This window comes from Buteo buteo, chromosome 11 (assembly GCF_964188355.1).
Source record: "Buteo buteo chromosome 11, bButBut1.hap1.1, whole genome shotgun sequence".
In the NCBI taxonomy this organism is placed as follows: domain Eukaryota; kingdom Metazoa; phylum Chordata; class Aves; order Accipitriformes; family Accipitridae; genus Buteo; species Buteo buteo.
In genome coordinates this window covers 16,459,966-16,480,947 of record NC_134181.1, presented here as the reverse complement: position 1 = coordinate 16,480,947, position 20,982 = coordinate 16,459,966, and the positions used below count along the sequence as shown (strand labels likewise).

Genomic DNA, 20,982 nt, shown 5'->3' with positions numbered 1-20,982 from the left:
TAATTTCTGAGTTATTTGTGGGTTGGGGGGGGGGGGGTAAATATAGAGCTAATATAAATCAAGTGGGACTGACCAATATATTAACAGAAACCCTAGGTAAATATGCAGCTTTCCCTTGTTGACATAAGTAGCATATCTATTCTTTAGCTAAACTTAAAAATACAGTATCATCCCTGTGTGCAACATGAATTAACTAAGTCAACATAATGCATTGCTCAAGATGCACAAGTTTCTCCAATGAAGGGACGATCAAGAAGCAGTCACTTGCCTAAGAATAGAATTTTGTAGTTCATTGAAAACAGAATCAGAAAATATTAACATTTTACACCTCTGGTAAGTACACATTTGTCCTATTGTCATCATCCCATTACGAGGATTTGTGTCATGGCACAGTTACAAATTCCAGAGTCATAAACCAGGGTTATGAAAACCATGATGACAGAATGAATCAGCACCAACAGGGAAGATCCTCACCCAGGTACACCCGCGGACTCCATGCGGTTCGCTAAGGACACATCGTGTGACCAGACGTCATACTGCCACTTCCGGAGGCCGATGACACCACACAGCACATTCCCAGAATGAATACCAACCCTCATGTTGATATCCACTCCTGTGGCTTCTCTCACCTGCCTATAGAGGGAGGAAGGTATTAGAGCATAAGTTACACTTTTGATTTTCTCTCCTCCTCCTGGAGATCTGTTAAGGCTTAGCCTCATTATACAGTTAGTGCAAAGACAAGAGACAAACTTAGGACATAATGCTTAACTACCCAACTACAGCTAATAAATACACTTTGAATGTTGACAAGAAAACTAAGAATGACTTTCAATATCTTCATAGCTTCAATACATTAGAAAGTCTTCTGTGCTATACTTACTTTATTGCTTCACACATGTCGAGTCCCATTTTAACACAGTTCCTGGCATGAACCGGTAAGGACACAGGTAAGCCTGAGACACAGTAGTAACAGTCTCCCAGGATTTTTATTCTCATGCATTCATTCTCCTGTGAAATTATGGTAAACATATTTAACAGGAAAAAATGAGCGGCAAGTAGGCTAATGACACCAAAACTAGGACTTGTCTATATCGTTTTGAGAAAGTCAGGCTTCATTAAATCCTTCTTTAAGCAAAGCTTACTTCTCTTTTCCCTCATCCAAATGCCTGGACATTGCTCACTGGAGGGTAACAGAAATGACCACTTCAAGCATTTCTGAAATAAAATCATCTTACTAGTTTGTGACTTTATTCTTGGAACTGTGTGCAATTGAGAAACTAAATACAAATAAAACTGTCACGGAGTTTACCATCTAAAGGATGAAATCTACTTATCTATCTTTTAATCTTCATCTTTATTAACACCTGAATTTTAGGCAGTTTGTTCACCTTTTCCTCAATTTTTGCATGGCAGCCTCAGAAGGAACATTGTGCAGGGTCATAAGACCTGCACAGAATTTAGGGAGAAGTTAGGAATCAAGATGCCCAACCTAGTAGCTTTGCAGAAACAAAATGGGGATTTTTTCATTTTTTTTTAAATATGACTAAAGCGGAAGCTGGCACACACTACAGTTTTCTATCACTAATAAAAAAAACCCGCAATGCTATCTGGCAGCAGAAAACTTTTTCCTAACTGTGCAACAGAGGATACTGCTGCCCATGACTGGCTAGAGAAAAGAAAGGGGAAGAACAAAGAGCTCCTCATACAGTCTTTTGTTAAAACATTACTGAAGAATTTCAGCTACAAAGGTTGCATGCTAACCAGGGCTAATTCTGAAAGGCTGTATAGAGTTTGACTGATGAGTAGAGATGGCTTAATTTGGGCCAGCTGACACCTTCAGCTGCCCAACCCTTCCTGCTGTGGGAACAGCCCACCAATTCTTCAATCAACTCCAAAATCAGCCCAAATCAGTGGCAGTTTACCAAACTAAGCTGTTTTCCCTCATCGGTCAAAGCCTTAAGAGATAATCCATCATCCTCCACCATCTTAAGCCATCCAGCAGGTTCTGAGCATTGCAGCGAGTGACAAGCTTAGATAGCCCTGCACTTCAGTTTCACAGATCAGCAGGGGAAACTAGCCCAAGATTAGAGCTGTTAGACTTCAGTATCCAGCTCAGTGTCCAGGTTAGCCATCGACTTTTATTAGGTAAATTGGAGCCTACAACATTTGACATTATGGAAAAGATGACTGAGAATACTCCCTGGCAGAAAAAAAAATAGCACAAAAAGCAGGAATCTTTTCTTATGGCTCAACCACAGAGTTGCAAAAGACCTTGATTCATTAAATCCAGATATTTTTTAAACGCTGCAAGTTGCAAACAGGAGTGAGAAATTAAAACATATCCCTCAGAATCTGGAATCTTTTCTATTTTTCTATCTGAGGAACAGTTGCAAAAGACCTCAGCTTCTACTTTGGCATAAAAAGCTCGTGGCAATTAAGCTCACATGACTTATTCTCTGTGTTCTCAATAGCTGCTTCGCAACAATACAATTACAATACAGTTAGTATGACTCTCTTATTTGCCAGTACTTAAAAGTTTTAACAGCAACCGAATTCATATAAATACAAAGATTAGCAACGTCATTTAGTCAAAAAGGTTAACTAGGATTTTAGCCAGGTTTTAATCAGTGATATATTTAAGAATTTGTTCAATGACAAACACAAAGGTTTAATTAAAGCAATTTCACTCCTCTGCTATATTAATAATTTTAGAGTTTTCCTAGTTTTTCTGAAGAATTTTTAGAATTTCACAAAATCAAGATTTTCCAAGTCCATTAATTTTCTAATCTGCATTCAGTACATCCAAATATAGTCAACTATGAAATCAAACCAACATCTTTAAACCATGGGAAGTTTTGATAGGTAGTCACTAGTCTTGACTCATACTTCACCAATGCTAGATTTCTAGAACCAGAATTTGGGTTGGTATTTGGTTTTTTGATGTCACATAGGATGCAACAAAATGCAGCATTTATTTTCCTAAAGCCACATTTGCCTCATAATACTAACAGAAAAAAATCAATGGAACATATATACAAGATTAGGGTCAGTTTCAGAGGGTAACAGAAATCATCACAAAGACACACAGAGTCACTCATGCAAACATGTATATGATACAGTCCCTATGATTGGAGAACTCAAAAACTGAGTTTGTGATTACAGTTAGAAAGAAATTAACCTCAAGCAGCACTTGGAAGTGGTAAGAACTAGTGCCAGCCTGAAGAGTCAGTTGTGAGGGTATGTCTTAACAGGGACCATTTTAATTTGCTTCCCATTCTTCTACTTTTCTGTAAGTATCCATTACTAATTATTACTCCTGAGCTAAAGAACTGCTTGGTCTGATGCAATATGACTGCATTTATGAATTTAAATATGTGCCTGAGAGTTCTCCATTTGTAGATCCAACAAACAATCCTAACTGAACACAGCAAAGCTCCTCAATAGAGCTTGTACACAGTACCTCTTACAGCCCTGTTACAATCATTTATTGCCATCAGACAATTCCCTGAATGATATACATAAACTTCCAGACTCAAGAATTGAAATTACAGTAACAACTTGCTACATTTTGCATTTTTGTTTTAAATTTTGTTTTAATGTGATTTTGCTAGTTAGCTTTAAAGCCAAAGCAGTCTTCCCTTCCTGACTTCACAACAACTAACACCAACTGCCTTCTGTCTTGCGGAAAAGGCAACTTCTTTTTTCCAATGGTGGCCTTTATCCCTACTGCACAACAAAGTACAACACCTACCTTTGCAATCTGATCAAACTTTCCAAAAAGTTCATTCAGCATCACTACTAGTTCCTTAGGAGAGCAGTCACTGGCAAGGCGAGTAAATCCTACAATGTCTGCATAAAGAATGCTAGACAAGAACAAAAGGAAAAAACAACATAATTGAAATACGAAGGTATGTCTATTCCACAGTCAGCTTGCATATTAAAATGCATTCAATAGAAAGCATCTCTCTCTTTGGAAAACAACTCCAGAAAAAAGGATTCAAGTATCTCAACTGATTTAGAAGACAGCACATCTGTTCAAGACACATTTTCTTCCCACAACAGCAAAGCAGCTCACTTCAGCCTGAAAGTCTACCTCCAAATTTTAATTTCACTGAACCATGTACACTCTTAAGAATCAGCAGCTCATATTAATACAATTACTTCTAGAATTTCCACTTACCTAACATTTTGGTGTCTTTTTACATATAGACTGTGGAAGTTGTTGTCGTGCATTTGCCTATTATCATTAGTTTCCTTTAGTCGCTCTATGATTGCTAGCTTCATTTCCATAGAGATATGAGCTGGCAGTATCGATAAAAGCAAATTTTCCTAAAAGGAGAGGGGAAAAAATTAATGATGCAAAATTCTTAACACAGTAAATTTGAAACTGCAGGATTTTAGTGACTGCAAGAAGGACTTAAAAAAATAAAATGCCTTAATTCAAACAGCTTTTGAGTGATGCATGTCAGGTTTTCCAGAAAAGACTTTTACATTTCTGTTCTCAAAATCACCAATTTTATAGTTAAGTAAGGGTGTTGCATGTATTTTCTTTTGTTCCTTGTGCCTAGATGTGACATCTTTCTGTAACTGTAAAACACACAAAAACTCAGTATTCAGTCCTACAGTTTCTGTATAAGTGAAATCTTATTTTGTTGACCAATCTCAGTGTTATGTTAGCACCATCTGATAAAGCTTCTGGTAAAAGCTTATATTCTATAATGAACAATCTATCCAGTATTAAAAACCCTTGTGAATTCTCAAATGCTGGAAAAGCCACAACAGATACAAAACTATCAATGACACGCTGCTATAGCTTAAGTGAACCAGGAACTGATGCCACTGAAGTAAAGTCTTTTGAACTGAGTAAGAATACAGACTCTTCAAAAACTAGTCACATTGTTTGACTATTCAGTGCACTGGTTTACACTGCCTTTGACTTAAAAGCCTGTTCTTCAGAGAAGACCCTGCTAAGTTGCTGGGCAGAAGAGGAAGACAAAAAGGGAGTACTTTTAACCCAGGAAGGACTCTCATGCCCCAGAGACAGAGTCACCACAGAAGAGGAAATGTTGCATGGAGCAGCTACAAGCAGGAACTTTTTCAGATGACATAGCCAGCAAGGTCGACGCATTGTGTAGCTGAGTAAAATGCTGTCCTTTTGGACAAGATCTTTGTCCCCTTTTCCTGAGCACCCAATGCAGCAGTATACTGATGGCAGTAAGCTTGCCAGGGTTACTTAACCAGTGCCTGCCACCAAAAAGAAATGCCTTGAGATCACAGTGGGAAGAGGGAGTCCTTGAACATCAAGTACTGGCCTACACTAGGTATAGACAGCAGTTTAGTTTGAGACAGCCCCCAGAAATAGAAACACCTCCTTCCCCTCCTCTAGCATTCTAATGCTAGGAGAGTCAACCTTGGGGAACAATTTAAACTGACAGCAGCAGAGCCCCAGTGAATATAACAGGGCCATTTGAAGCTGACACATTACACAGTTTTCAAGGAAGTGATGATGAACCCTAAACTGCATTTCTCACATTGTTTTCACAGAGAAAAAGTGGGTGGCAAAAAGGAGACTCAAAATTGTGTGACAAATTACAACACAGATGGAAAGAAAGCTGTCCACAGACTTAAGCACATCTACACTTCAAACAAGCAACCATAAAAAAAACCAAACAAACATGCAAGTTACCACATTGCCCAAAGAATGAGAGCACACTGCCTGTGCAAGCTGATCAGATGCTTCCCTGGCTGCTGTGTGGGGAAATTCTGCCAAGATTTTCATGCAGTTTTGTCACCTCATCTCACAAGATTACCATCAGAGGATGGATAGCACTAGCAGTGTGGCATTTTCTTCTTTTCAATTTGATCGAGTCAGTCACTTTTCAGCTCCTTTTATCTAATAACTGGCAGCCAGGAAACTTGGTACTCATCAGCCTTCTAGAACTGCTGTTCTTAACCTTACTTATACCAGGATAAAAGAGGAAAGGTGCCCTAGTTTCAGCTTTGATACTTCTTTACAATCCTTCCTCAGTAAGAAATTAATGTTCCTTGATTATTCTTTAAACACCACTGGAGTTTATGGAAATAAATTATGTCATACTCAAATACTCTTATCTATTATATGATATTTTTCTCCCTTAGGCTCCAATTTTCTCCTTCTAGCAAAAGAAATATAGTTTGTGAGACAAGAAAATACAAGAACAAATAATACTTTGGAATTCAAAACAAAAAAAAATGCAACCAAGGGAAGCATGAAGCTAACTGCTGAAATTACCTTACAAGTATTTTTAAGGCATTAATGGCATGTTCTTTTAAGTTACCCTGGACCAGTCCTGGTAACATTTTATACTAGGAAAAAAGTAACTAAAATAACTGACAATTACATTCCTGTTACAAATACTGTGATTTTCATATAGACAAGCCACAGAGAACAGCTTCCTCCCTTTAACTTCCTTCTTTTGTTACAAATGGCACAACTTTTATTTTTGACACTAGGTGGATATCACAAAGATTGGACCAAGCCTTTCAATATTCATTCGTTACCAACCTTATAAAATTATACAGACTTTAGAAAAGAAAACAAGCAATTCACAACATGAATTAGTTCACTCACTTGTTGCCTCTTTTCAATCTTCAGTTTCATTCGGACCTGAATGCACTTTAATGTGTATCTATACAAATCCCACGAAGCAACCTGCATTTGACGTTTGTGAAATGCACCCATCAAATTACCACAAAGAAAAATGACAGCATTGGCAAGTAGCTGCACAAGAAGAAAAATAATTACCTACTGCAGAACAGTCATTGATACTTCACTAATACACATACTAGTCCCTTAAAAAGAATCAATCCCAGGTCACATTCAGTTTTTCTCTTACCCTGTCACACCCCAAATCATAGTCTTGCAATTAGCCAGATGTACCTGGGAAATATAAGCTAACTTTCACAGTCACGGGCATTCCTGTATGAACATACAGACTTACAATGAAACAGAGAATTCTGCTATATCTTTTAACATTTATTTGCAGGCACCAGTGTTTGATTTAGGGAGAAACCAGTCTACAAACTCATGCATCAGCGTGCTATGTGAAGTCTGACACACACCTGCATCAAAAGAGCTGGAGTGCTCCTTTGAACACACCCTGTTAATAAGTGTTGGGAACCCTGAAAATACCCAGTAGCACTCCCAGGCTCTGCTGACTCCCCAGGGCAGAAACAGCCCTTTTGATCCACCCTGTAGGCAGTGCCAGATTAAGTTAGTTAGACCCATCTGAAAGAGCACAGATTGGGAAGAATGATTGTGACAAAGTTTGTCATATTTTGAGTAACTTAGTTAAAAATTAAAATAATAATTATGCTTCTTCCACATAGGTCAGAAAACCAAAATGCATTATAGATTAGAATAATTACAATTTTATGAAAAGCATGAAAAACACATTGGGCGCAAGCTCCAAATCCATTAATTTGAAACATCCATGTGGAATTTTGGAATTTATCTAAACAGGATAGTTATGCCAATATCAAATGGTAATATGACTACAGTATTCAATTACTTAACCAAGTAGTATTTCCTTACCTGAAATAGAATGGATTCCTTATTTTCCTGAGAAGTCGTGCTTACCATGATGCTTAGAACAATAATATGGGAGAGAGCAGAAAGAACACTAATTATCACAGCACCTCTCATCCCAAAGGGTAGCATGGTATAAACTGTGAAGATTATGAATAGAAAGAATGGCACCTTTGGAAACAAAGAGAGAAAGAAAGAAAGAAAAAAGAAAAAACCACACATACATGTTATTAGGTGCCTGCCAAAAATCGCTACAGAACAAGGAGGAAAGTAGCAGTATTCTTGCTCATTTTCAGGCTGAACTATCAAATATTGACATTTCAAAAGCACAATTAAAACCATAAGGACAGTGGCGGTCCCAAAAAGCTTTGAGGGAGTTAGCAGCTATAGATTTATAGATAAAGCAGTTTAACATGACATATCACCTTTAAGTGTTTCAGTTGTCCTTGCCCTTCACCCTTAATTTATCCGTTACAGCTGAAAGTTCACTTTGTACATCATGTATCGGGAACAGTGTGTTGCAAGGATAGCAATATTGAATAGAATCAGATTTCTCACCTTCTCCAAGTTATTATTCTAATTTTAAATATCACCTGATCACATGTGTATGTTTACTGCATATTTGATAAAAATGAAAAATCCAACCAATACTTTGTGGTGCTGACACAAGAGAATAATCATTATTGCCACTAACTACCTACATATATAGCTACACAGATTTTACAAAATACACAATGGTCCACTAAACTGTTAGGGATCAGAAGGAAGGTCTATAAAATTTAAATCCATATTTACAGATTTGTTATAGTCTTTAGCTCATATATATGGAAACCAACAACCCTGATCAGAGGAAAATATTGCAGTGTTCCTGGCTCAGCTCCATCTCATCATTGCAACTCAACTGGTGCCATTCCAGACATAAGCTTCCTTCAAGGAAGTCTCAAGGCCCAGTCTGCACTTAAATGTTCTGCCAGAATAGATAGCTTGGTTGGGACAGCAATAAACAAACAAACAAGCAAATAAAAGTTTTCATTCAACAAAAGTGATCTTTTCATGTTCATCTTTACTATTTTAGCTGGACTAAAAAAAAATAATATCTTTTTCTGCCATAAATACAACCCCTGTCACATAAAGTTCTGAATGCTGTGTAATAGTTTTATAAGCATGAACAAGCAGGTTATACCTGCATTTAAATAGGTAACTTTAGTGATAAATCCATAACTTGAGACTAAAGTCTGAAATGAACCTATTTACTTCTACCTTCTAATCTAGGGTCTCCTTATATTTTAGGCTTTAAATCAACAATAATGAATTATTACCACATGACAACACCACAAGACATTGGCTTGTAGCACTGAAAGCAGCAAAACCAAATTTTGCTTCGTTACATGTTTGTACTTACAGTTAACAGTAAATTTTGTTTTTTCCTAAGGTAATAGCTTCTTCCTTAAGTTAAAAAATACTGAATAGCAACTGTAAATACACAGTGCTGGATCAAGGCCATAATACAAATCAGATTTTGGTTGTTTAACTGATAATTTATATCTTTCTTTATCTCAAATAAAGAGGGGAAGGGGAAAAGTCAGTAAAACAAGATAAAAAGTAATTTTTATTTCATTAAAAACTCTTCTGTTTACATTATGAGAGCCTAGGAGGAGTTTCCTACAGATTATGATATTTTTGGCATCATGAAATCGCCCGTCTTCTGATCAGATATACTAAGCAATGAACTTTAGTCACACCCAGCTATGCCAGGATGTGTCATTAATTCTTATTGTTCACCTCTCCCAATGATTTGAAAACATGCTCCCTAGGGCACACCCAGCTTGAGAATCCTTTATACATTTCTTGAACACTACTTTGACCCATACAAATTAATAAAGCAAGTATTATTAATGAAAAATTCTCTCAAAGATGAATTAATAGTAATTAAGATTTAGAAAAATCTTAAATAAAAATACAACTCAATTACAACTTAAAGATGCAATTGCTGCATAGATTTATGCAGTTATCCAATTTTCTCAGCTGAACTGTATTTTCACTGTAATAAAGAATACAAACTAAAATTTACTGTAACAAACCAATAAAACCAATTTAGGAAAGTGAACCTAAATCTCAAGAAAAAAATATTATGCCATTATAACATCCAGAAAAAATAAAGCAAACACATTCATATATACTGACTACGGGTTCTATGTAAGTACTTGAATGAACAAGATATACATACCTGTTCCCACAGTTGATAATCATTTTCTTTTTCAAAAAGAGATACATATCCTATGATTAAGAAGCAAATCCAAATCATAATTCCAAATAATGTTAGCCATCTCCGAAATAGGGATTCAATACATAAAAGTAAGTACATGACTGCAAATATGACAAGAGCAGCACATACTGCAATAATGAAGGCAAGATGATAATGTGCTTCCTGCAAAAGCAAAACAATGTGTTATATTTGGTCTAAATGTCGCCTTTAGAAAAAATGGAAAATGCATCTATACTGTCCTGGAAACAGCTTAGATATCTTTAAAATATGCTAACCTGAGTTCCTAAATAGTCTAGCTGTGGCAGCAATAACACTTTCTGATATTCACACATACAGAGATAATATAATAAATACTATTATAGATACCCAGTCTACACCAGTTCCACCATTATTATTTCCCAAATCAGTAGTTTTGGTTTTGTCTTTTAAGCTAAGTTCTAACTATACTATATTGTACAATGCAGATGTACCCAAAGAAATGCATTTAAGGGGTTCAAGCTTTGCTAAAAAGGAGTGTAACGGCTTTTTTCCTAAGTTTTACAGGAGGTGACTTGTAACATACAAATAGTGTTGCTACTTCTTTCCTTTTTTAAGAAATAAAAGCTAAAAGGAATACAAGTGCAACTGGTAAGATCAGATTTGTTGCTAAAGGGAGACTTAAAGACACTTCATCATGAAGCACAGTATTTGGAAAGCAGTGTTAGAAGGCAATGAAGTATTATAACAGTTTCTTTATTACCTTTTTACAACATTATCTTTAAATCAACTCCCCTTTTTACTAGCTGTCAACTGGGCTGGCTTGAAGAACACCTAATTTCTTTACAGAAAAGCATATTATGCTACAACAAAAAACTCTTTAAGCTGCATCTTTCCTATGCCCATAGGATCCCTGCTTTTTGCTAACTAACTATTGATTCAGTGTATCACCCATTCTACTGGGAGATTCCTGTTGTGGTTTTATTAGAAAAAAAAAAAAGGCAATAGGAATTAATATCTACAAAACCTTTAAAAAAAAAAAATCACCTCAGGAATTCCTAACCAGTGAATGACCATATTATTTTACATTTCTTAGATGACTCTAAAAAGAAAATAAAGAGAAATGCAGGGCATTTTAACTTACATTCTTGTTCCTTCCTTGGCCCCTTTATTACTTATTTACTTTCACAGCTATCACTTAGCATAGGTTATGATTTGTTCATAACATATAGGAAGGAAAGAACAACCCTTGTAGTAACTGTGCCTATACCTGACAACACTGTCTCCTCTCTTCCCTGTCCCTTCAAAAACACACACAGCATTACATACACAGCATCACATACATGATTACTTGATTTCTTTCAACATTGCAACTTTGCTACCATGTGGCTCAAAAAATTATTTATCCAGAAATGTTTTGTGTTCTGTTATAGTGATTCCTCATCATCTCTGAAAACATCAAACACAAAGAAAAAAGTATACTCACATCAGTGACAAAAAAAATTATAATTAGAGTAGTCCAGAAGATGATTGCAATGAAGAGCAGCAATAACAGGAGTGGATGCTGCTGGCTTGTATAGCAGTACTTCTCATAGAGTGGGTCTGATATCCTGCAGTCATCATTTTCGTTGAAGAAGTATTTACCTTTAGCTGGCATTTTCTCCCAGGTTGGCTGCTATTTCTCTCAGTTCCCAGTGCACACAATAAGGCACAGCTGAATCTACTGCTTCAAAGAGAAGTTTTGTCTTTTCGCTGCTGCCTTTGCAATCTTTAGGTACACTGAGTAACCCACGTTCTCTGATTTTACTTCTCATGAGCGTTGACTTCAGATTTCCAATGCAACCAAAAGCAAAAGAGTTAGCCTCCCCAAAACCATAGGCAATTCATCACCAGCTCTATGCATGAATCTCTAGATCAACTTGTATTTGTGCAGATAGGAGTTTTTGGCATGGGTTTTTTTTCATTATTATTTTGCAAGTAAGTCTCTAACTCCTTTCCATAAGCTTGAATCTCACTTCCTGGGATGAACTCTGCAGAGAGAGAGTATTATTAAATTAATGTATTCAGTTAAGTGTACGCAAGTGTTCCCCAAGGCAAAAAAAAGTACATTCCTTAAACTTCCTATCTGTATGCTCTAACCAGTGAGCAAAAGCTGTTTCTTGCTGGCAGGGTGGAAGCCCAACAGCCCTGTGAGTGGGCAATGCTGCCCAGCAGCTGCAGAGGCAGGGCTTGGGCAGCGCTTGCCGATGGCTGCTCTGTGCACACCACCTGCACCTTACTCTAGCAACTGAAACATTTTCACATGAAAAAAGTACGAAATTTATTTTGTTTCCTCTTGACCAAATGACATTGTTTCCATGAACACGTTGTGTAACTGAATACTAACAACTCTTTTGAAGTGATGTACATGCCTCTGTGTGTGTATATATATATATAATCTTTAATCACAATACATATTATTTGTATTTTTCAAAACATGCCTCTTAATTTTTAAGAAATCCTTTTTTTTTTTAATTCCTTTCACACTTTAATTAAAAGGCATAGAAAATGAGAAAAGAATACAGCTGTCCAGGCCAAAATTCATTAAACTTTTTTTTTTTTTAAAGAAAAGATGCTTAACATCTAGTTCTATATATTTCATTCAACTCTAATTAATAGTGTTTCCAAGGCAATAGGTGTGTTCTATTAACAATGAACATTAAGGAATTAACTGTATTGTTAATTGCTAATGACCAATGTTTTTCAAATAGATTCATGAATATAGTTCACTCAATGCCAAGAGATGTAAAACAAAAAAAGCAGGGGGATGGGATGGAGGAAAGCATGAAAAACAGGATTTCAGAAGTCTTATTAAAACTTGATAACAGGACAACAGCTTCTTTGCCACTCAACTGCCATCACCATGGTGCCCAAGGCCATTGCTCTGGGAAGAAAGAACCTGCTAAAAGACTTGTAGAAAAGCCAAATCCTAGTCAGTTACTCTCAAAAGGCAAAATTCTTAACCACACACGTGTTTAGACTGCATTGACACTACAACCAGAAGTGATATTAAGGAAAATGTTTCAGAAACCATGATGAGTGATTAGCCTATGTAAATGGAGCCAAGCATACTACCAAATTATTAATGACCAAGCAGGCAAAACCAGATATACCAATACTGAGACTGGACAAAAAAGAATGAATTTTGCAGCAAAATTAGTAACTACAACTTCTTGCCCAGAGTATATCACAAACTTGGATTAATCACAAAAAGAGAAAAGACCATATTGCATCACTTTTATTCAGTAACACCTGGAATAAACTCACATATGTATTAAAAATGGAAATAAAATTGAAAACATCTTTCAATACATCTTTCCCATGTATAGTTAATGTTACACCTAATACCTCACCTGTACTAGTTACTACTAAGCTTTTCTTCATAACAAAAGGCCTCCCATTTTTCACCTGAAAAAATTCTTCTGGTACTCATACCATCTGCACGTGTATAATAATGGTCTTGCAAAAGTGCATGAATGCATCTTAGAAATTGCTGACACTTACACAAAGTAAAGGAGATGCAAAGAAGAAATTGAAACATTCAAATCATGCCCTAATGCATTTTCCAAGTCATACAGGTGACTGCAGATTACTTCACTTGAGCGTAGGCCAGTTTTTTCTGAAAAGGAAATTATCAGGAGGTGTGCACAGGGGCAAGTATTTTAGTCTGAATGCAACAACATGCTATAGACAGTGGGAAGGTTACTACTGTGATGCACCAGAGAGGCAGACAAGTGACTAAACAGCCTGAAGAATTCCTTTACTGTGGGGTGGGGGTGCAGGAACACATGCTGCCTGGTGAGATCCACTATACGTAAGAGATTACAGGCTTGCTGTCCCAGGTCCCTCTATAAATGTATTTTCATAATAAAAACAATGAAAAAGTTCTTTAATATACTTGCAGAAATATGTTTTTGAGGGTAATTTTTATGATAATAGATATTTTGAGAGGCAGATTTATTTTTCCAGTTACCAGAACCACATCCAATTTCTAAAAATAACTATTAATTGCTAAGCAGTAATACATTTGCAATTATGATAATCCTGTCTTGGGCTATTTAATATTGAAATCCAAGAAAAATGACCTCACAGATTGCATTCTGTAATTTATTTTTCTGACTATGTCAATGAAAAAACAATACCAGGGATAGTCCCTATTCTACAGAACTATACCGTGTGGTTCAGTTATCTAATGTTCAGAAGATGAAAAAGATGTCAAATTTAACCTTGAACTACCTCTGAATATTATTTAAGAGTTTTACAGGACACCAAGTTGAAGAGACATGTCTCTTCAATGGCTTCATCCATTTTAATAAAAGAGATTGCTACCTTATCAATTTGTTTATTCCTCCACTGATCTTTGTAGATATACATTACAAGTAATTATGAAAGACTCCTGGGTCATAGCATTTTCTTCTCAAAACTCTATTAGGTAAAGAAACCCCCAAACAGTACTTTATTGATTTACCAAGAATCTACAATACGCTGCATAAATGCTACTTTGAGACAAATAATTCAACCCTGAACTAGTTTCGATTTGTATCCCATGTCCCACTGCCACCTCCCTTTTCAAAAAGTACCACAGAGCAACTTGTGCTCCTTCAAGTTAAATATTTTTTAAATTGCAAATTACTTGCAACACACAAAATTAGCTATTTAAGAATCATGCAATTATGCATTAATTGATGTTGTGGTTTAACCCCAGCCAGCAACTAGCACCACATAGCTGCTCACTCACTCCTCCCCACCCCGCCATGGGATGGGGAGGAGAATCAAAAACAAGTAAAACTCATGGGTTGAGATAAGGACACTTTAATACTTGAAATAAAAATATACAAAAATAATAATAATGATGAAGATAACAAAAAGAGAGTGAAATAAAACCCAAGAAAAGACAAATGATGCACAATGCCGTTGCTCACCACCCACTGACCGATGCCCAAGCAGCGGTTGACCCCTCCCAGCCATCTCCCCCCAGTTTACATACTGAGCAAGACGTCCTATGGTCTGGAATAGCCCTTTGGCTAGTTGGGGTCAGCTGTCCTGCCCATGATCCCTCCCAGCTTCTTGTGCACCTTCTTGCTGGCAGAGCATGGGAAACCAAAAAATCCTTAACTTGGGATAAGCCCTACTTAGCAACAACTAAAACATCAGTGTGTTACCAATATTACTCTCATACTAAATCCAAAACACGACACTACCAGCTACTAGGAAGAAAATTGACTCTATCCCAGCTGAAACCAAGATAGTTGAATAAACACATTTTTACATGTGACTTATGTAATGACCTGCCAATCATCAACTTACAATCAAAAACAGACATACACACACACACACACATTAGTATAAGAATCGTATTTCAGCTCCAAAACCACTACAAACCCTTCAGCAGCCTTTTTTTTCTTTTTTTTTTTTTTTTAACATTACTGGCATTACCTCTTTCCATTAATATACAAGACAATCTTTTGTTTAAGAAACGTCAATAGACTTAGGTCAATGTCACCACTTTTTGCACTCTTCCCCCTTCTCTGATTTTTTTCCAGCAACATTCTGAAAATTTAGAAGACAGACTTGAGAAAGAGAAAAAGATTCTGTCTCACCAATGGCATCACAAAGTAGTAAAATCATCAATTTAACACATTCCTGTTTATGTATTTAAGGATCATGTGGGCACCGTACACCACAGCATCACTTTTGCTTTTTTTGGTCATTGTTTCTTGGAGATTTGCCATTCTGACACCACGAGAGGTGTAATCCTGAAACGGCAACAGGCCACAAAAACCAAAGAGCACTCCCAGAAGCACCAGTGGCAAACACACCAAGCCAAATGGGGATTGGATCTAGGCTGCTGCCATAAAACCATGGAGCTCTGATCATCAGTTTATTGAGAAAAAAGCCTCATTTCTTTAGAAGCCTTCACTGTGTTCTGAGGAATTAGAAAGGAGAAGGAACAATTTGTCAACCAGATTAGTATATATAAGAAACAACCCCAGCAGCATGGGTTGGAAACTGCACTGAGAACCTACAGGAACATCTACCAAATGAATACAATCTAGTCAGATCTGTGTGAGCTCCACAGCCATCTGCATGCCAATTAATGTGAAAAACATTTGGTCAGTTAAAGAAATTTGCCCAATGAATATGTAAGAACAAACACTGGACATGTGATAGGCATAAAAAATTGTACAATAGGATTCCTTCCAGAATATGAATCAGAACAGCTACAGCCTTCCAAATCTACTCTGTTTCAAGCCACTGGGAACAAGGTTGCATTCAGATTCAGCACCAGAAACTTACCTAGGTAAGTACTGGGCAAGACCTGGCGTACATGCACAGCCACTTTACCCTTGCAAGCAAAAAAGACATTTCTATCTTCCACAAATATGTGTATTTCTGACTGCCCTATGCTTTCCTTCCTGTAGATGGGAATTTTCAAGAATCACTAAACAATCTGGTCTTCTGCTGACAAAGCCATAGGATTTTGTTACAAAAAAACATGAAAGCAAACATTTCATTAGGCTACTAGGCTTGGATTGAAGCTCTTTTGTTCTCCTGGGCTAGTTAAAACTGTCCATGGTGCCTTGTGTCAATACGCAATGTTTTCTTAAAAATTGGCCTGGACTCAACAGTTGCAGAATAAACATGACTGTACTACAGAGCCTATAGAGACCAAGTGTTTTAAAGAAAACTAAATGAAACGTGATATCATGGGCTACACTAACAAGTAGTATTACAAAAGTCAGAGAAGCCTTTTTCTTTTGCAGTTTGCTTAAGATAAGTAGCTACAAAAAAGAAAGTCTCTTCACAAGGAAAACTAATCTGGGAACACGCATCACACAGACCAATCCTTTACCGAGGCAAAGCAGAAAGTTCAGGGCAGACGCAAATTAGCTGATGGGGTGAGAACGCAATTCCTTGTACCTCCAAAGCAGCAAGGACTTCCCTCATTTCCTATCTCCAGCCTTGTCAGAAAAAATATGCAATGCATCATCAGGTAACAGCCTTCCTCCCACGCATTTGCATTGTAGGCATATTTTCATTATATAATTTCATAATATGGCTAGTTACTAAACAGAGCATTCTTCCTCCCATCTTATTTTCTAAATAGGCTATTACTAGTTTCCAAGGTGCATCAGCACTGTATTTTCCATTCTAATAGCCAGCTGTCACCCAAATAATTTTGTTAGCACCTCAAACTTCATTCTCTGGTCAGGTGACCATCTGTAAAATAATGTAAATGTTTGTGAGATGGAGGTGATTTTTGCCTCCCAGAGATTCATTCAACCCTACCTGTGCATATGCCAACCAGCATAGAAGAAGCAAGCACTGAACGGCCAGGAAAAATCAAGTCAATTTTTCTATTAACTTCAGATAGAATCACATCAAATTCTTACATTTCATAAGCCCCTTGAAGCTTCTGGCTGCAAAGGTCTTATTTCTCTGAAACAATACTGAACAGGCAAATGCCATGAAGATTCAGACTTCTCAAGATGCTTCTCGAAATATATTAAGATTAAAAGTTTGGCTTGAGTCTTTGTCCTGGTAATAACTAAAGGGTCTTGCCCCTGAGCCTCAGCTCTTTTGACCAGCAGTAGTTAGTGATCACTATCCAGCAGCTCTTTGTTTCAGTTCCAGTGACCTTTCCTGCTGTCTGGAGAACTGCATTGCCTCCAGAAAGTCCCTAGTCCCCACTGCCTGGTTGGAGCCAAAGGTAGGAACTGCTTTTCTATGCGCATCCATCCCAAGTATCTCTTGATCACCCACTTTCCATTTAGAGCTCAAGTAGCAGAGGCCCATCAGTTTTCCCCCACAATATGCAGGTGCATTTGTTTCAGGCACACAGTATTGGACCTTTTTTTTCTTTCTTTCTTTTTATAAAGCACTGCAGGTCACACATCAGCCCAAGGGTGTTGATGCATGGGGTAACTTCAGCACCTTCCTCCCCAGCAATTGTCTGTGAGGAGCAATGCAAGGGCAGAGGGAGAAATGGGAGAACACTGAAGGCACTGAAAGAGCAGAGCAGAAAGCCACCCTTCACAGTGACTTTTCTCTCAAACTGTGGCAAAAAGAGCATTGTCCCCCCTGGCAATGCAAGGTGTAGCAACAGAAAGAATGATGTACTGCTACCTGATATAAAAATCAGACTGATAACAACAAAACAGTTCTTGGGATGGTCCTCCTTTATTCTCTGTATTTGCAGAGCATGAACAGTTTTCAGGTGCTAGCTCAGCCACAGGTTGGGGACCAGGTCTGGTAAAACTGCACCCTCCTGCCCACTCATGCAACAGGATGCGCAGATGGCCAGTGATCACCTCCTTTCTCACCTCTCTTGGGAGAATTATTCACAGCAGCTACTGACCAAGTTAATGTCTTTCTGAATGGGATCTGAGTATGTTGCAGTTCTGTTCTTCATTTCAAAACTACTGATGTATTCACAAACACAATCACAGTAACTGCCTGTACAATTTTTAAAGTATATTTTCACTTAGGTGTTCATTTGCCAGGGACTCAAGTCTTGCTTACCGAAAGCTGTCTGTTTACTAAAAAGCAGCCTTTCCTATGAAATATTGAAATATTAAAACAAACCCTAATACCAAGAACCAAGTGATATACATTGCCTTATTCTTCTCAATAACTGCTGCACAAAAGCAGGCAGAACCAGTTTTTCCATCTTTAAGTCCTACAGCACCAAAGACAGAGGGTACAGGTTTGATTTCCATTCCATCTTTTGTTTCACACAAATGACAACAGTGTTTCTGAAATTACTTTTGCAATTTTCATGACCAGAATGATCACTGACCATAATTACCATTAACAGATATTAAAAGGGAATCAGGAATCTATAAACATCAAGTAGAATAACTGAAGGAGATTAGTAGATGAATTATGAACCTCAGGCAAAAATAATCTCCAGTCTAGTGGACTCCACAATTAATTCAGTCTAGGAAATGAACATTAGCAATCCAAATGTACACCACAGGAAATACCATTCACATTAAAGACAACACTTCTTCCTTTAGACTTTGTTTTCAAATGCTAGCCTGCAGTCACCTCTGATTTTCTACTCATACAAAACTATTAAATGGAGAACAGATGTGTTTTTAATGATCTATATGTTAGCAGTGGTAAATATTACTTGCACAGGTAGGTGTCTTTACAAAGGCAAACTTTTTTTTTTTTTTTACATTTTGAAGGTTTTCATGTGAAATTTCACCCTCCTTAATTATGTTTAATCTCTGAAGACCTCCTTCTGCAATACAGAAAAATCTTACTTATATTTACCTTCTATTTTCTTACAAAAAGTGAGCATACCTACTTCAACACATCATCACTCAAAACTATATTTACGTAAAAAAGCCAAATCAATACGAAAAAATAGTCTGTTATCTGGAAAAAAATCAGGAAGCTGAAGAAATTCTACCACATGTCAGAACAATCAGGGTAAAATACTTCACTGCATCACCTAGGCTGTGCCCTTGAACACTGAGAGCCACGGCAATGATAGTGCTAAATATACCACAAAGAAAGCATTGAAACTGAAATTTTTAATTCACATTCTTATTTCAGTAGATTGCTTCTTCTCATGACATTTGCTCTACAATAGCCTTTAAAATAGGAATAACAAGTTGTGTAATTTGAAAACAGTTTTCCAGTCACTAGTAGAAATGGAAGATGTGAAATAACAGAGGCTGTGATTTGACAAACACCTGAGCCCAACAGCTGGCTCAGACCACCCAAAGGAGGAGGTCTCACCCACTCGGACCCCCTGTCCTGTGCCAGCTGCACAGCCTGCCTGCCCAGGCACCCAGCTCCTTCACCTGCTGGGCTCTCTTCGGAGCCTATTCACCAAATACAAGAACAGAAAGTTATTTTTGGCAGGTCACTGCTCTATCAGGGTGGTGGAGTGCAACAGCTAGCAGAGAGATAGATGAGCTCTGGAGCTGGCCCAGTGTTTGGAAAGGAAAGGCAAACCACAAGCAGGAAAGCAAGGGCAGCAGTGAGTTGTTAAATTGACTCATCACTTCTCACGGGTCCACAGCCTAAGAAAAAGAATACCAAGAATATCACTTCTGGAGTTGGGGGTTTGCTGTCCCTTTTTAAATACCACTATTATTACAGGACGTGCTTTGAGGAAGGAGATTACAGTCACAGAAAGAAATCTCTACACTAGTGATCCAGATAGGACAGAGAAATGGTTAGAAGAGATGGCTCAGGAAACTGAAGATTTGTAATTTAAGACTAGCTCACAAACCGAGTTAGTGAAAGAGGGATCCATATAAGCAGATTGGTGCAACTGAATCACAAGGAAGGGTTCACTACTGTTCTAAGGTAGTTTATTGTGCAAACACACGATGGTTCAATGAACAAATCTATTAAGCCTTATAATTAACTGTGGGGTCTAGCTCAGTGGGGCGAGGGGAAGTCCTTTTGTAATACTGGTTTTCATAAGCAGCAAACTCCAGGGTGTGAAAAGGTATACCCCACCAGAAGGGAATTGAGCTGTGCTTTGCATCTTTCATAGTCCAAAGTGTGTGATTATTTCATGATTCCCAGACTCCCTGTCACATCTTACGGATAGATTTTCTGACTTTAGCTGGTTTAAAATTGAACTTACCACTACAAAATTCAATATACCACTTACACTTTTAGTTTTCAGTGATCTATTTAAGATTCATGTCTTTGAACAAAACAGCATCAGAAATCAGGATAGCTTTTCTTTGTGTAAATTCAGTTTAATTACATCAAAAGCAGAATGCTTGTGCATTTATTTATAGTAATAAATGCAGCAATATTAAGCTATAGAAACTGCAGAAAAAAACACCCCTGATACACAGAATGTTTAACTTGAACACTATGGGGAAAAATAGAGTTTTCAGCTGAGATAGGAATAGGGTAGAGTGAATAAGCCTCAATAATCTCTACTAGAATACCCCTGATTTTTACAGAAATTAAAATCCCTAATATTTTCAGAAGATTTTTTTTTTAAGGGAAAAAAATGTATTACACTAGGTAATACTCAGCTTATATTGAAATTTGCAGTAAGAAAAAAAGTCACTTCAAGAAAGGTATGTTTAAACTGTCTAGAGTTTTTTTCAGACATCATTTAGGATACAGAATTACAAGCATATAGCAA

General features: G+C 37.3%; 1 protein-coding gene across 9 annotated transcripts in view; it reads right to left on the bottom strand.

Annotated features, from left to right (window-relative positions):
- Nucleotides 1-20,982, bottom strand: part of ADCY7 (adenylate cyclase 7) — a 68,269-nt gene that overhangs the window by 22,839 nt on the left and 24,448 nt on the right. For 8 of the 9 annotated variants that reach the window (XR_012652211.1, XM_075040198.1, XM_075040195.1 and 5 more), the window contains 8 exons: nucleotides 11,296-11,839; nucleotides 9,795-9,995; nucleotides 7,574-7,738; nucleotides 6,611-6,760; nucleotides 4,181-4,329; nucleotides 3,752-3,863; nucleotides 881-1,008; nucleotides 475-633 (listed from right to left, as the gene is read on the bottom strand). Coding sequence is in view for 8 of the 9 variants with exons in the window: in XM_075040198.1 (XP_074896299.1) it covers nucleotides 475-633; nucleotides 881-1,008; nucleotides 3,752-3,863; nucleotides 4,181-4,329; nucleotides 6,611-6,760; nucleotides 7,574-7,738; nucleotides 9,795-9,995; nucleotides 11,296-11,466 (1,235 nt within the window). In the remaining variant the exon portion in view is untranslated. The remainder of the gene's footprint in view (nucleotides 1-474; nucleotides 634-880; nucleotides 1,009-3,751; nucleotides 3,864-4,180; nucleotides 4,330-6,610; nucleotides 6,761-7,573; nucleotides 7,739-9,794; nucleotides 9,996-11,295; nucleotides 11,840-20,982) is intronic. The other variant, XM_075040202.1, reaches the window with a different exon arrangement.